Genomic DNA, 16,632 nt, shown 5'->3' with positions numbered 1-16,632 from the left:
ATGGTTCAGACTCAGAAGAACCACCTACTGGGGAATCTGGGCAGTCCCAGAGTTCCCAGAATTTTGGGAAATCCCTTCCCACAATGGCATCATGTGGCAGTTTGGGAACTAAACCCACCTGGTGACACAAGTTACTGAGGGAGGTTTCAAAGGAAACCATAGTCACCGGATATTCTCGAGTGTCCCCATGTACACAAGCTACAGCCATTTTCCTCGGATGTAAGGTTTTTCCCACCACTAGATCACTTTTCACTAAGGTGACCAGGATACCTGAATCCAACAATACCACAACATTTTTACCATCTAAACACATTCTATATAAAGGTTTCTCATTTCCCTTTACTGCAGTGCATGTGGTTGCAAAAAGGGACTGTCGTCTCTCGGTCAGAAAGTCACACTGCATGGGTTTATCACCCGCTGGGCAAACCGCTGCTACATGTCCCTCTTCCCGGCAACGGTAACAAATCAACCTTCTGGTCCTCTCCTGTGGGATGGGTCTTCCAGGCCGCTCTCCCCAAACATTAGCAGTAGTCCCAAAAATTCCTCTATTTGCTCCTTGGTACCTCTCTCCACCCACTTCCCTTGATGCAGTCTTACCTATAGGTGGGGAGGGTCTGGTCTTGGGGTGAAAAGTCTGTGTGTCTCTGGTGGAAGAGTACAAATTCTCTGTTGTTAGGTACCTTTCGACCAGGTCTACAAGTTTGTCTGCAGTTTCCGGACCACCATGGTTCACCCATTTGTGCAGGGTGTTAGGAAGAGACCTAAGAAATTTGTCCATGACTACTCGCTCCAAAATTTTTGGTCCGGACAGAGTTTCTGGCTGCAGCCATTTCTTAGCCAAATGGATGAGGTCATACATCTGCGACCGAGGTGGCTTCCTCTGCTGATAACTCCAATTGTGGACCCGCTGAGCACGGACATCCAGGGTTACACCGAAACGTGTCAATATTTCCTCTTTCAATCGATCATAGTTTTTTGCGTCTGCAAGCTCCAAATCAAAATATGCCTTTTGGGCTTCTCCGGATAATAGGGGGGCCACTAGTCCAGCCCACTGGTCTTTAGGCCAACTCTCTCTTTCCGCTGCTCTTTCAAACGTGGTCAGAAACATCTCAGGGTCCTCATCTGCAGTCATCTTTGGCAATAAGTTTCGTACCTGAAAAGTCGGTATGTTACTGGCCTGACTCCCAGCCTCGGTATGCTGTCTCTGAAGCTGTTTCACGATGGCCTCCATTTCCTTCTGGTGTCTCTGTTCCAAGCCTGCAATGCTCTCTCGGTGAGCTGCAAGGCTCTCTTGGTGAACCTGTTGTTGAGCTGCCATGCTCTCTTGGTGAACCTGTTGTTGAGCTGCGTGAGCCTGTTGTTGAGCTGCCTGAGCCTGTTGTTGAGCTGCCAGGCTCCGCTGCAAACCTGCATTCGTCTGCTGTTGATTTGCATTTGCTATAGCCAGCTGTTTCAGTATCTCCTCCATTTTGGGTTTACTTTAACTACCCGCATTCTCCACCATGTGTAAGGGGTTAGCTCGGTAGCATGGGTGGGTTCACTACACACAGAATTTATACAGACAGGCAGTCGAACACGGTTGAAAACAACGATTTTGGTTTATTCTCCCATCTTGCTGGAAACAAGTGCAAGCATCCAAACAGCATAAACAAAATCAAACATAAAATAAACCCTGGCCACTTGGGGCGTCTACCTTCACCACACAGGAACCTATCTATGGAGTCTGGCACAGCCTAGTGCTGGGCAGACAGTGCTGGTCATACAGCAGAAAAACAATAGTCTTTTGATTTTTATCACACAGAAAAATCAATCCTCTCCTCACCTCCTCAGAAGACTTTCAGTACACTGCTTCTCCTTACTCACAAAGCCTCAGGACGCAGCAATTCAGTGGTAATCCTACTTATAGAGGCCTTAATTGCCTCATTCTGAACAGCTGGAGTCTTCCAACGGCCTTTAGCCTTTTCTGGCTACATTTGCAGCCGACGCCTAATAACAATTGGTGTATTGTCTAAACAAGGCAGAAATGTATGTCCCGTCTGTAACAACACCCACAGATTTACCTGACTTCCTGTCACAATATATATACAGTGGAACCTCGGATTACGAGCATAATCCGTTCGAGGAGAATGCTCGTAATCCAAAGTACTTGCATATCAAAGCGAGTTTCCCCATTGAAGTCAATGGAAACGAAAATAATTAGTTCCGCATTGACTTCAATGGCATGCAATACCGCATGCGGCCAGAGGCGGGGGGGCGCCGGAGAGCCTCGGAAACGGCCAGAAAGGCCCAAGGACAATACGGCTGACCTTGGCAAACCGTTTCCAAGCCTTTCCAAGGTTTGTCAAGGTCAGCCGAGCTGTCTTCGGGCCTTTCCGTGAATTCCCCCCCCCCTCCCCCACCTTGTTGGCCTGAATCCTGCTAGTTTTGCGAGACAACACTCGCAAACCGAGTTATGATATTTTAAAACACATCGCTTGTATTGCAAAACGCACGTTAACCGCGTTACTCGCAATCCGAGGTTCTGTATATATATATATATATATATATATATATATATATATATATACATATATAGTATATCACCCCCCACCCGGGGAGTCGCCAGTGATTGGTGTAAGCAAATGCCAACCCCCCTCCCCCCCCCGCAGCACGAGAGACGGACGGCAGGCAGGAAGGCGGCGAGACTAACCTTAACATAGAAGGCAGGGGGAATGAAGACTCAGCCATTTCTTCTCCTCTGGGCTGAACAGGAAATGTGTTCTGAGACACGATTGGGCGTCCTAAGACTCCCTGGCCAATCAGGTCTCATCCCTGTCTGTGACTGAAGTCTTCCCCCTTTCTCTCTCCTGCCTAATGTAAATCAGGGTTCTCAGAGCACCCCTTACATCAGAGTTCCCCTTTACATCAGAGGCCACAGTGTTCCCCCCTTACATCATAGTCCTCTCCATACATCAGAGTTTTCAGTGTTCCCCCCTTAAATCAGGGTTCCCAGAGAATCCCTTATGTTAGAGTTCTCCCTTACATCAGAGTCTGCAGAGTTCCCCCTTACAGTGTAAGGGAACTCTGCAGATTGAGATGTAAAAGGGGAACTCTGCGGATTGAGATGTAAAAGGGGAACTCTGCGGATTGAGATGTAAAAGGGGAACTCTGCGGATTGAGATGTAATAGAGGAACTCTGTGGATTGAGATTTAAAAGGGAAACTCTGTGGATTGAGATTTAAAAGGGGAACTCTGCGGATTCAGATGTAAAAGGGGAACTCTGCGGATTCAGATGTAAAAGGGGAACTCTACGGATTCAGATGTAAAAGGGGAACTCTGTGGATTCGGATGTAAAAGGAGAAATCTGTGGACTCAGTTGTAAAAGGGAAACTCTGCGGATTTAGATGTAAAAGGGGAACTCGGTGGATTGAGATGTAAAAGAACTCTGTGGATTCAGATTTAAAAGGGAAACTCTGTGGATTCAGATGTAAAAGGGGAACTCTGTGGATTCAGATTTAAAAGGGGAACTCTGTGGATTCAGATGTAAAAGGGGGACTCTGTGGATTGAGATGTAAAAGGGGGACTCTGTGGATTGAGATGTAAAAGGGGAACTCTGTGGATTCAGATTTAAAAGGGGAACTCTGTGGATTGAGATGTAAAAGGGGAACTCTGTGGATTGAGATGTAAAAGGGGAACTCTGTGGATTGAGATGTAAAAGGGGAACTCTGTGGATTCCGATGTAAAAGGGGATCTCTGTGGAATGAGATGTAAAAGGGTATCTCTATGGATTCAGATGTAAAAGGAGAAATCTATGGATTCCGATGTAAAAGGGGAACTCTGTGGATTCAGATGTAAAAGGGGAACTCTGTGGATTCAGATGTAAAAGGGGAACTCTGTGGATTCAGATGTAAAAGGGGAACTCTGTGGATTCCGATGTAAAAGGGAAACTCTGTGGATTCAGATGTAAAAGGGGAACTCTGCGGATTCAGATGTAAAAGGGGAACTCTGCGGATTCAGATGTAAAAGGGGAACTCTGCGGATTCAGATGTAAAAGGGGAACTCTGCGGATTCAGATGTAAAAGGGGAACAAAAAAATTGTCGTGCGCCGATAAACTGTTGGGGTTTGAATTGAAGAAAAGGTGGCAACCCTAGAGAGGGGGTCTCCTGACCGAACCCGTTATGTTGTTTTTGCTGTCTGCGTTCCCATTGGGGGGGATTCACCTTCTTTTTTTTTTCCTGTTTACTGTTATTACCAAGAGTAAAAGAAAATCCCAAATTTAGAGTTGTTCCCAGAAATCCTTCCAAATACCAGTGGTACCGCTGTTTACAAGTTACGCGGGTTAACAAGCGTTTTGAAAGACGAGCATCTTAAATAAAAACTAGATTAGCGAGTGTTGTCTCACAAAACCAGCAGAATTTAAGCTAATGGGGTGTGCAGTACTGCGTTTGACCAGAGGTGTGAGGGCACCGGTGACACTCGGAACGGTTCGGAAATACACGGAATCACTCGGAAATACTCTGTCCCAGAGCCTTTCCAAGGGTTTTCAAGATCAGCCGAGCGGTCTCCGAGTATTTCCGAGGCTCTCTGGCGCCCCCCCCACCTCTGGCCACATGTGGTATTGCATGCCATAGAAGTCAATGCAGACGCAATTTTCTTTGTTTCCATTGACTTCTATGGGGAAACTCGCTTTGATATGCAAGTTCTTTTGGATTACAAGCATTCTCCTGGAACGGATTATACCCGTAATCCGAGGTTCCACTGTACCTGGAGGAGCTATTTTTTATTCACTAGCTTCTGCCATGAGAATGTATTCAGATCCTCCTCATCTAGTGCACCACAGTTATTTATATATATATTTATATTATTCTTACCTCCAGGATTGCACCAAGCCAGACCCAAAGAGCCCAGGAAAAGAAAAGCCACCAGAGTCTTCATTCTGGAGGAGACATCAAGACACACAAAGTCAATTATCATTCTAAAACAGTAAAATAATACAGAAATATATTTGCCAATCAATAGGTTAATCATCAGGAATTTCTGACTGTGACGTGATCTGTACTTCATGTGGTGCCTCTCCAAGTGCCAATGTCACTTCTCCAATGAATCCGCCACTCATGGTTGCCAACCACCAGTAAATTTACTGACAGTTTGTAAAAAGCAGCGATTGTTTTTACAACTGCCAGTAAATATCAGGGGCTGATAATTTTATGCTGTGTTGACCTTTTTAAAAACCACTTCCCGCCAGTGTTGCCAACTGTCCGAATTTTTACGGATAGTTTTTTTTTTTTTTTACCCCGTTCGTAAATGTCCGTGGTTGCGGGAATGTGCCAGTAAAAATGGCCGAGATCGGTTCGGCTTGGAACTGCGCGTGGAGATTGGAGGCAGGGGGTGACCGCAGAGGGGGATGGAGGCAGGGGGGGATGGTGGCACCGCAGAGGGGGATGGTGGTACCGCAGAGGGGGATGGTGGTACCGCAGAGGGTGGGGGGTGGAGACAGGGGTTGTTGGTGGCACCACTGAGGGGGATAGAGACAGGGGACGATGGAGGCAGGGGGTGATTGGAGGCAGAGGGCCTGGGGGAGATTGGAGGCAGGGGGAGATTGGAGGCAGGTGGCCTGGGGGAGATTGGAGGCAGGGGGAGGTTGTGGCACCGCAGAGGGGGGTGAAGGCAGGGGGTGTTGGTGGCAGAGGGGGATGGAGGCAGGGGGTGTTGATGGCAAAGGGGGAGGAGGCAGGGGTGTTGGTGGCAGAGGGGGGTTAAGGCAGGGGGTGTTGGTGGCAGAGGGGGATGGAGGCAGGGGGTGTTGGTGGCAGAGGGGGATGGAGTCAGGGAGTGTTGGTGGCAGAGGTGGATGGAGGCAGGGGTGTTGGTGGCAGAGGGGGGTTAAGGCAGGGGGTGTTGGTGGCAGAGGGGGATGGAGGCAGGGGGTGTTGGTGGCAGAGGGGGATGGAGTCAGGGAGTGTTGGTGGCAGAGGGGGATGGAGGCGGGGGTATTGGTGGCAGAGGGGGGTAAAGGCAGGGGGTGTTGGTGGCAGAGGGGGATGGAGGAAGGGGGTGTTGGTGGCAGAGGGAGTGAAGGCAGGGGGTGTTGGTGGCAGAGGGGGGTGAAAGCAGGGGGTGTTGGTGGCAGAGGGGGGTGAAGGCAGGGGGTGTTGGTGGCAGAGGGGGGTGAAGGCAGAGGGGGATGGAGGCAGGGGGTATTGGTGGAAGAGGGGGGTGAAGGCAGGGGGTGTTGGTGGCAGAGGGGGGTGGAGGAAGGGGGTGTTGGTGGCAGAGGGGGTGAAGGCAGGGGGTGTTGGTGGCAGAGGGGGGTGAAGGCAGGGGGTGTTGGTGGCAGAGGGGGATGGAGGCAGGGGGTGATGTGACTAAATAATTTGCCCTTATTATATCGAAAATAACAAAAATAAGGGCCTCATCCCCACAACCCTTGCCCGGTGGTTGTGGGGGTCTGCGGGCGGGGGGCTTATCAGAATCTGAAAGACCCCTTTAACAAAGGGGACCCCTAGATCCTGCCCCCCCCCTATGTGAATTGGTAATGGGGTACATTGTACTCCTACCATTTCATGAAGGAAGTGTAAATAGTTGGAAAAAACACACACACACCGTCACACACACACAACGTCACTGGGGAAGACTGGGCTTCCCCAGTGACGTAGCAGAGGGTGCGTCAGAGGGGGCATCCCCTATATAAGAAATGTCACAGCTTCAGCCGGATAAGGGGTCTGGTGTGAATTTTTGGGGGAACTCCATGCCATTTTTTTTAAATTGACGGTGGGGTTCCCCTTAATATCCATTCCAGACCTGAAGGGCCTGGTAATGGAATTTGAGGGGACCCCCACGCTATTTTTTTTTTTTTTATGAATGAATTCGCTCTGAATTGCCAGAGCCGACAATTCATTAGAGCCGCAACTCAGTTTTAAATGTATTTTTTTCTTTCAGAAATGACACTTTGTGCAGGGACAGTTCTAAGTACGGGAAACATGCACTTTTTCACATGCTGACTTTACACCCCCCCTAGGTACGAAATTTAAAGGAATATTTCACTTTTATTGTTTCACTTTTAGCATTATTAAATTCACTGCTCCCGAAAAAACTGCAGTTTTTAAAATGTTTTTTTGCATTGATACATGTCCCCTGGGACAGGACCCGGGTCCCCAAACACTTTTTAGGACCATAACTTGCCTTTAAAATTAGCACTTTAGATTTCAAATGTTTGAGTCCCATAGACTTTAATAGGGTTCTAAAGTTCACACGAACATTTGGTGTGTTCGCAAGTTCTGGTGCGAACCGAACAGGGGGGTGTTCGGCTCATCCCTAGTGACAAACAGCTTGCTGCGGTGTTCACACTCAGGTGCTCCCCACCCTCAGGTAATGGCTGCTCACCTCTGATGCCGCGTACACACGATCGGTTTTCCCGTCGAAAAAACTTTGGAGGGTTTTTCCGACGGAATTCCACTCAAGCTTGTCTTGCCTACACACGGTCACACCAAATTCCGACCGTCAAGAACGCGGTGACGTACAACACGTATGACGAGCCAAGATCAATGAAGTTCAATAGGCAGTTCGGCTCTTCTGCTTGATGCTGAGCATGCGTGTTTTTTCTCTAGTCGTCTTCCAGGACAGCCTCTTGAGACCTTGGGCTCCTCCCTCCGGGACAGGAAACACGTACACCCTTTTCTTTAAAGGGCGGTCCTCTAGATCTCCTCCTCAGTTATTGTGTTTCCTGCCAGAAGGGAAGGAGCACGTTTTTTAAGGGACTTTTAAAATGCTGGATTCCCTCTCTGCCTGGTACCCCTCTGCTCCTGCTAGGAAGAGAAAGGTCACCGTTTTTTTTCACTGCTGTCTAAAGCTCAGAGAGAGTGGGAACCCTTGATGTCGGCATCCCCCCCTGCAGTACCCAGTACCTGTTGCGTTGGTCTCCTTCTGAGGGCACAGCGCGGTACATCAGCTATGGCGGCGGCGAGAGACGCTGGCTGGCCATGCCGCTCTGCACTGCAGATCCTCTTCCGGAGCGGCGCTGAGGGGCGGGACGGATGCGTTCCACAAGGCGGAAGTGCGTCACCGGAACGGCGTCATCAAGGGGCGCTGTCGAAACCTAGTCCCATTCGACTTAAAGCGCGGCAGTGGAAGAAAGGCACACGGAGCGGTGTGTTCCATACGCAGCCGGGCTGTTTAAGGACACAGGACCGATGGAGGAAGCGAGGCAGGCTACAGACTCCGGGTCCACCGGCTCCGGCGTCTCCCAGGTAAGGGGGGCTAGGCTGACTCTTCACTTACCTTGGGGGGACATGGTCTGAATTATCTCAGGACCTTTTCTCCCTCCCTGGGCAGGGCCTGTGGTGGAGGGCTCCCCAGCACTTACCTTTTCTGACACACGGGTGGTTGTCAGGGGGCATTGTCTTTTATACTAAAGCATGGTGTTTGTGTTTGATTTTAGGTCAAATCTCAGGACAAAACGCCAGCACAAGCCCCTAAAAGAAAGTGCGCTGTATGTGGGGAAAAATTGGGTTCCAGCTGGAAAAAGCCTCTATGTGTAGAGTGCATCTCCAGTCTGGTCAAAGATGACTCTGTGGCAGAATGCCAAAAAGTCTTATCATCTGTAAAAGATGAGCTAGCATCCACTTTCAAATCTTTCCGGGGAATGATGGATAGGATGCAGATGCCGTCCCCGGTATATAGGACCCCTAGTGCCCCGTCCTTGGCAACTCCGGTCGAAGGGGATGAGCATGAGGAGGAGGAAGCAGGAGGGTCCACTCGGTCCCAGGCTTCCTCTCAGGTAGATTCAGCTTCTGGCTCTGAGCTAGAAGAAGAAGACTCTTCCAGGGGGACTAGATATAGACTGTCTCTAGAAGATGTGGGAGACTTGCTTAAAGCAATATATGAAACCCTAGAGATCCGAGAGGAACAGGTCCAGCTATCTAAGCACGACCAACTTTATCAAGGTAGTGCGGTAAAAACCAGGTGTTTTCCTGTTCATAAGTCGTTGGTGGAAACGATCTTGTTGGAGTGGGAGCAACCAGAAAAAAGACCTTTTTTTGCAGGGAACCTAAAGCGTAGATATCCTTTTGAGGAAGATACTACGCTCCCATGGAACAAAGTTCCAAAGCTAGATGCACCTCTGGCCAGGGTGTCAAAAAGAACTGACCTGGCCTTCGATGACCTTGGAACACTTAAAGATCCAATGGATAAAAGGGGTGACATCATTTTAAAAAGGGCTTGGGACGCTTCCACTATTGCACTTAAGCCAGCGTTGGCGGCTACCTGCGTAGCCAGGAACTTGGAGTGTTGGCTTAATCAACTCCAAGCGCATATCACCGCTGGTACATCCAGGCAGCAGATTTTAAAATCTTTCCCGTTACTCTTGAAGGCGGCTGGCTTCCTAGCCGATGCTTCCTCAGAATCGGTGAAGCTTGCAGCCAGATCTGCAGCGTTGGTCAACGCAGCCAGAAGGTCGGTCTGGTTAAAGACATGGACGGGTGACGCCGCATCAAAATTAAAGCTCTGCGGCTTACCTTTTTCTGGCGATCACTTATTTGGTCCGGGTCTCCAGGAGGCACTAGAAAGGACACAAGATAAAAAGAAAGCCTTCCCGGAAAGAAAAAAGAAAGAAAATAAACGCTTTTTTCGAGGGTTTAGGCAAAGCCAGAAAGACCGGGATTCACATCCTAAAAAACATTGGGTGGGCCAAAAGGGACGTGGAAGAGGAGGAATCTTGTTTAACCCTCCTCAGGTTCCCCCCAAAACCCAGTGACACTCAGGTCCCTGTGGGAGGAAGATTGGGGGAGTTCCTCTCACAATGGACAGAATTAACAGTCAGTCCGTTTGTACACGACCTCATAGAAAACGGCTACAGGCTGGAATTCTCAGTTCCCCCTCCCCCAATATTTTTGGTCACTCAACCTCCCAGAGACCGGGAGAAGGCAGAGGCCCTGGGTCTCCTTTTAGGGGACCTGTTGGATCAGAGGGTTCTGTTGGAAGTTCCCCAGGAGGAGGAAGGTCAGGGGGTGTATTCACATGTCTTCGTGGTGAAAAAGCCCTCAGGAAAGTACAGACTGATTTTAAACCTTCGTCCCCTCAACAAGTGGGTCCGTTACAAACGGTTCAGAATGGAATCGATATTTTCAGTCACCAGTCTGATCTTCCCAAAGTGTTATATGGCCACCGTGGACTTACGGGACGCATATTTACACATTCCGATCCGTCAGGAATGCCAAAAATTCCTGCGTCTAGCGGTAAGACTGGGTTCTGCTACCAAACATCTGCAATTCAGGGCCCTTCCCTTTGGCCTGTCTTCCTCGCCAAGGATTTTTACCAAAGTCCTAGCAGAAGCCCTGGCACCACTGAGACTCCAAGGAGTAACAATAGTGCCTTACCTAGACGATCTGTTGTTCATAGCCCCGTCTGGTCATCAGTTAGAGAGCGACCTGAAGGTAGCCCTGTCTTTCCTGCGTTCCCTGGGTTGGCTGATCAACGAAGAAAAATCGCAGATGATACCATCACAGGAGGTGATGTACCTAGGATACAGAATATCCTCAGTAGAAAAGAAGATTTTCCTTCCCCAGGAAAAAATTCTCAAACTAGATCAGGCGGTTGCTTTTCTCCAGACGAATCAGGAGATCAGCATAAGGCAAGTTATGCGAGTTCTGGGTCTGATGTCGGCCTGTTTTCCGGCGGTACCCTGGGCCAGATTTCATTCGCGTCCTCTCCAGGCACATATGCTCAAACTTTGGAGTGGCAGGAAGGAGGATTTGGACCTCACAATACCTATCCCAAAGAGCATTCAAAGAAACCTATGGTGGTGGAGAGCCAGAGAAAACCTGGACAAGGGTCTTCTCTGGGATCCGCCAGTGGCTCTGGTAATGACCACCGATGCCAGCAGGGGGGGTTGGGGCGCCCACCTGGGAGAAGTTTGGACCCAGGGTCAGTGGTCGTCCTCGGAGGTTCTTCGGTCATCGAACCAAAAAGAACTGTTAGCCGTTCTAAAAGCCATTCAGGGCTTCAAGTGCTATCTAGTGGGTCAGCATCTACAAATCAGGACAGACAACGCTGCCACAGTAGCTTATATAAACAAGCAAGGAGGCACAAGGAGCCCAGCCCTACAGGCAACAGCTACACAGATCTTGATCTGGGCAGAGAAAAATCTGGTACACCTTTCAGCTGTCCACCTAAAGGGCTCACTGAATACCCTGGCAGATTTCCTCAGCAGACAGGTAGTATGTCAGGACGAGTGGTCTCTAGACCAGGAGACTTTCTACCAGATAGTCTCACTCTGGGGACTACCAGAGGTGGACCTGTTCGCAGCAAAGGAGAACAGGAAGGTTACAACATTTTTTTCCATTCACCCACAAGACAAAGCGAAGGGGATAGATGCCTTTTCACATCCTTGGCATTTCAGCCTGGCATACGCATTCCCTCCAGTGAGGTTGATTCCCAGGGTAATCCAAAAATTTCTCAGGGAACCCGCGGATCTGATTCTGATCACGCCTTTCTGGCCCAAGAGGCCATGGTTCGCCAGCCTGTGGAGGCTGGCCCTGTATCCACCTTGGACACTTCCAGAGAAAGTAGATCTACTGTCTATAGGTCCAGTCCTTCATCCTCAAATAAAGAACCTGAAACTAACTGCCTGGTTTCTGAAGAGCAACTATTGAAAGCACGGGGTTTTTCAGATAAAGTGGTCACGACTCTCTTAGGGTGTCGCAAACCGGTAACTAGAGCAATATACTCTAAGGTGTGGAAAAAATTCAATTCCTGGAAGATACAACAAGGAATGAATCATTCCGGCATCCCAGTAGTGCTAGAATTTTTGCAGGCAGGTGCGGACTTAGGCTTATCAGTCAGCACTCTCAAAGTACAGGCGGCTGCCTTAAGTATTTTTTTGGATGTACCTCTTCAACAGGATCGCTTCGTCAAAAACTTTTTCAAAAGTCTGACAAGATCTAATCCAACTAGGATTAGAGCCTGTCCCTCTTGGGATCTGTCCTTGGTACTAAAGGCTCTTACTAACAAACCATTTGAACCGATGGAAGAGTCTTCTCTGAAACAGGTTACCCTTAAGACAGTCTTTCTAGTGGCCATAGCCTCAGCCAGGAGAGTCAGCGATCTTCAGGCCCTCTCTATTAGGGAACCCTTCCTATCTGTATTTGATGATAGGATAATTCTTAGGACGGATCCTAGCTTCCTACCCAAGGTAGCCTCTACCTTTCATAGGACTCAGGACATTGTCCTACCAACCTTGCTTTCCTCTTCAGAAAATGATGAAGGGGAATTTTTGTCCTTATTGGATGTTAAAAGAAGTCTTTTATTTTACTTAGAAGTCACAAAGGAATTTAGACTATGTGACTCACTTTTTGTTAACTTCTCAGGTGCCCGCAAGGGTCACAGAACATCAAAATCCTCTATTGCCAGATGGCTCAGGATGTTGATTGTAGAAGCATATACGTTAGGGGGTAGGGAACCACCTACAGTTAAAGCACATTCTACTCGGGCAGTGGCGGTTTCCTGGGCAGAAAGAGCAGGAGCGTCCCCGGAAGAGATCTGTAAGGCGGCAGCCTGGACATCTTACTCAACCTTTGCAAGACACTACCGGTTGGACCTGCTGTCAGACAAGGATCAGGCCTTCGGACGAAGGGTCCTCCAGACAGTAGTCCCACCCTAAAAACCAGTAAGTTCTTGCTTGTCATCTCAAGAGGCTGTCCTGGAAGACGACTAGAGAAAGACCGGAGTTAGGCTTACCGGTAACTCTGTTTCTAGGAGTCTTCCAGGACAGCCGGAGTTTTTCCCACCCGGTGTCTGTTAAGGAACTGTAATTGTGGTGAAGATATAATATGATCTAACGATGTGTTAGTAGACTATGTCTTTCAGGATCTTCTGGTATTTCTCGGGCAAACTGAGGAGGAGATCTAGAGGACCGCCCTTTAAAGAAAAGGGTGTACGTGTTTCCTGTCCCGGAGGGAGGAGCCCAAGGTCTCAAGAGGCTGTCCTGGAAGACTCCTAGAAACAGAGTTACCGGTAAGCCTAACTCCGGTCTTTTTTTTGCGCGTCGGAATTCCATAAAGACGAACGTTCTTTTCCGATAGGAATTTTTTCTGTCGGGAAAATAGAGAATCTACTCTCAAACTTTTGTTGGCGGAAATTCCGCCAGAAAAAGTCAGATGGAGCCTACACACAGTTGGAATTCCCGTTCAAAAGCTCACAAAACCGATCGTGTGTACGCGGCATAAGCGTGTGACCTCACAGCCAGTGGCGGTGCATCCATAGAGGGCGCAGGAGCGCCGCCCCCTCTCTCTCCTGCACCGAAACTGAATACAATACATAGATTCATGCATTGCATGAATCTATGTATTGTTGTTGCCGCCCACTATTCAGATGGCCGGCCCCCTGGTGAGCGCCAGCCATCTGAATAACAGCGGCTGGTTGCCTTTGGAAGTGTCTATTGGAGCCAGCGGCTCTGATAGTCTTTCCGATTACAGCCCTCAGGCTATAATCGGCTTCCAAATAGTTAGTCTGGGGACGCACAGGGGGTGCGTTCCCTGGCTAACACTGACAGGCGTCTCAGCCAATCAGCCAATCAGGTTCTGGTTACCGGTAACCTGATTGACTGAATCGTCATCGAGGGCGGGTGAAGACATCGAGGGAACGTGGAAGGAAGATGGCTGACCCCAGAAAGGTAAGTGCCGGGCGGCAATCTGACTGGCAGCATTTTACAGGGCACAGTGGCGACAATTGATGTGGGCACAGTGGGGACGAATGATGTGGGCACAGTGGGGACGAATGATGTGGGCACAGTGGGGACAATTGATGTGCAGGTCTGTCCCGCGCACATTCATTCTGGGACACTGTATTGTCCTGGAATGAAACTGACACAGCCCCCCCCCCCCCCCCGGCCAATCTGATGCTCCCAAAAAAGGCCGCCACATCACCGCTTTACTCACTAACAGTACTTGTCCTGGCCGGGAATGCCTGGAGGAGCACAATCCCCGCCCCCTGCTTGTGATTGGAGAAATCATAAATCCCGCCTCTTGTGTCCAATCACTGTGCTATGATTCGTTACAGCACAAGCTGATTTTTGGGAAGGGAGGGTGTCCCTGAATGGTAGTTTGGAAATGTGGTCACCCTAGTTAGGTGCGTTAAGTGCACCGCTCTGTATACTGCCTAATAACGCTGGGTAATGGCTGGGATCGTACGTTCGTCCTCTATATGGTAGCTGAGCTGCCTTTCACACCGTCCTGCCCCCCTCCCCTACATGTGACAAAACAAGGGATTCCGTATCTTCCTCAGGGGGATGAGGGTGGGCATATCTTCCTCAGGGGGATGAGGGTGGGCAGCACATGAGTGTGAACACCGCAGCAGAAATCAGTGCATTTTTATAGCACTGATTGCTGTATAAATGACAATGGTCCCAATATAGTGTCAAAAGGGTCCGATGTGTCCGCCGCAATATCGCAATCACGATAAAAATCACAGATCGCCGCCATTACTAATAAAAAAACAATTATAATAAAAAGGCCTTAAATCTATCCCCTATTTTGTGCAAACCAATCAATTTACGCTTATTGCGATTTTTTTACCAAAAATATGTAGAAGAATACATATTGCCCTAAACTGAGGAAATTTTTTATTTTTTTATATATTTTTGGGGAATATTTATTGTAGCAAAAAGTACAAAATATAGGGCCGGATTCACAAAGAGTTACGCCGGCGTATCACTAGATACGCCGACGTAACTCGGAATCTAAGCCCGTCGTAAGTTTAAGTGTATGCTCAAACTGAGATACACTTAAACCTAGCTAAGATACGAAGGTCTGCACCATCGTATCTTAGGGTGCAATTTTTCAGCTGGCCGCTAGGTGGCGCTTCCGTTGATTTCGGCGTAGAATATGTAAATGACTAGATACGCCGATTCACGAACGTACGCTTGCCTGTCGCAGTAAAGATATGCCGTTTCTGTAAGAGATACGCCACGTAAAGTTAAAGCTGCCCCCTAGGTGGCGTAGCCAATGTTAAGTATGGCCGTCGTTCTCGCGTCGAAATTTGAAAATTTTACGTAATTTGCATAAGTCGTCCGTGAATGGGGCTGGACGTAATTTACGTTCACGTCGAAACCAATACGTCCTTGCTGCGTAATTTGGAGCAATGCACACTGGGATATGTACACGGACGGCACATGCGCCGTTCGTAAAAAACATCAATCACATCGGGTCACCAAACATTTACATAAAACACGCCCCCTCATGCTCATTTGAATTAGGCGCGCTTACGCCAGCCCCATTTACGCTACGCCGCCGTAACTTAAGAGGCAAGTGCTTTGTGAATACAGCACTTGCCTCTCTGAATTACGGCGGCGTAGCATAAATACGATACGATACGCCGCCGTAAAATTGCGCGGATCTACGTGAATCCGGCCCATAGTTTTTTTCAAAATTGTTGCTCTTTTTTTTTTATAGCACAAAAAATAAAAACCGCAGAGGTGATCAAATACCACCAAAAGAAAGCTCTATTTGTGGGGAAAAAAAGGACGTCAGTTTAGTTTGGGAGCCACGTCCCACGACCGCGCAATTGTCAGTTAAAGCGAAAAAAGTGGCCCGGTCATTTGGCAGCCAAATGGTCTGGGGCTGAAGTGGTCAATAACAGTATTATATTCTATTTTATTCCATCCCAGAGCAGGAGATCGTGGGCCACATCAGAGGGCTCCGTGGGCCACATGTGGCCCCCCCAGGCCACTGGTTGGGCACACCTGGTTTAACCCCTACCCTGCCAGTGTCATTTACACAGTAATCAGTGCATATTTATATCACTGATCGCTGTATAAATGACAATGGTCCCAAAATAGTGTCAAAAGTGTCCGATGTGTCTGCCATAATGTCGCAGTCACGATAAAAATCGCGGATCGCCCTCATTACTAGTAAAAAAAAATTATAATAAAAATGCCATAAAACTATCCCCTGTTTTGTAGACGCTATAACTTTTGCGCAAACCAATCAATAAACGCTTATTACGATTTTTTTACCAAAAATATGTAGAAGAATACGTATCGCCCTAAACTGAGGAAAATTTGTTTTCATATTTTTGGGGATATTTATTATAGCAAAAAGTAAAAAAATATAGAATTTTTTTCAAAATTGTCGCTCTATTTTTGTTTATAGCGCAAAAAATAAAAACCGCAGAGGTGATCAAATACCACCAAAAGAAAGCTCTATTTGTGGGGGAAAAAAGGACACCAATTTTGTTTTGGGAGCCACGTCAAACGAGCGCGCAATTGTCAGTTAAAGCGACGCAGTGCCGAATTGCAAAAAGTTATCTTTGTGTCCCCCCCCCCCCCCCCCGCTTTGCACCCTAAGCAGTTACCCCCACCTCCCCCACAATGTACACTAACAGGTATTACTACATATGAAGGTCTCACCTGTACAGAGTCTTGAAGCTTCTGAGATTGTCACAGCCTCCCCTCTGTATATATTTATATAGGTGTGTGATTTACATATTTCCTCCCACATCAAATTCCCTCCCCAATGAGGGTGGGGAGCCTGGTATGAATTATCCCTAAAAAGTCACCCAATGCCTAATTACCCCAGGGGGAGGGGGAGGGGGGGCAGTAAAACGTCAGAAGAATTTTATTGATTTTAGGACATACAAAGTTTACATTGTCACCCAGTTCA

The 16,632-nt window shown here is 48.3% G+C and overlaps 1 protein-coding gene across 1 annotated transcript in view; it reads right to left on the bottom strand.

The window, feature by feature from the left end:
- The window catches only part of LOC120939805 (pentraxin fusion protein-like), a 47,648-nt gene extending 31,224 nt beyond the window's left edge, over positions 1–16,424 (bottom strand). The window contains exons 1-2 of the mRNA XM_040352176.1: positions 16,380–16,424; positions 4,852–4,916 (exon numbers count right to left, since the gene is read on the bottom strand). Coding sequence (XP_040208110.1) covers positions 4,852–4,915 — 64 coding nt within the window. The 5' untranslated portion in view covers position 4,916; positions 16,380–16,424. The remainder of the gene's footprint in view (positions 1–4,851; positions 4,917–16,379) is intronic.
- Positions 16,425–16,632: the final 208 nt, after the last annotated feature.

Source organism: Rana temporaria, chromosome 5, assembly GCF_905171775.1.
Source record: "Rana temporaria chromosome 5, aRanTem1.1, whole genome shotgun sequence".
Classification (NCBI taxonomy): Eukaryota; Metazoa; Chordata; class Amphibia; order Anura; family Ranidae; genus Rana; species Rana temporaria.
This window is presented reverse-complemented; position numbering and strand designations above follow the sequence as displayed.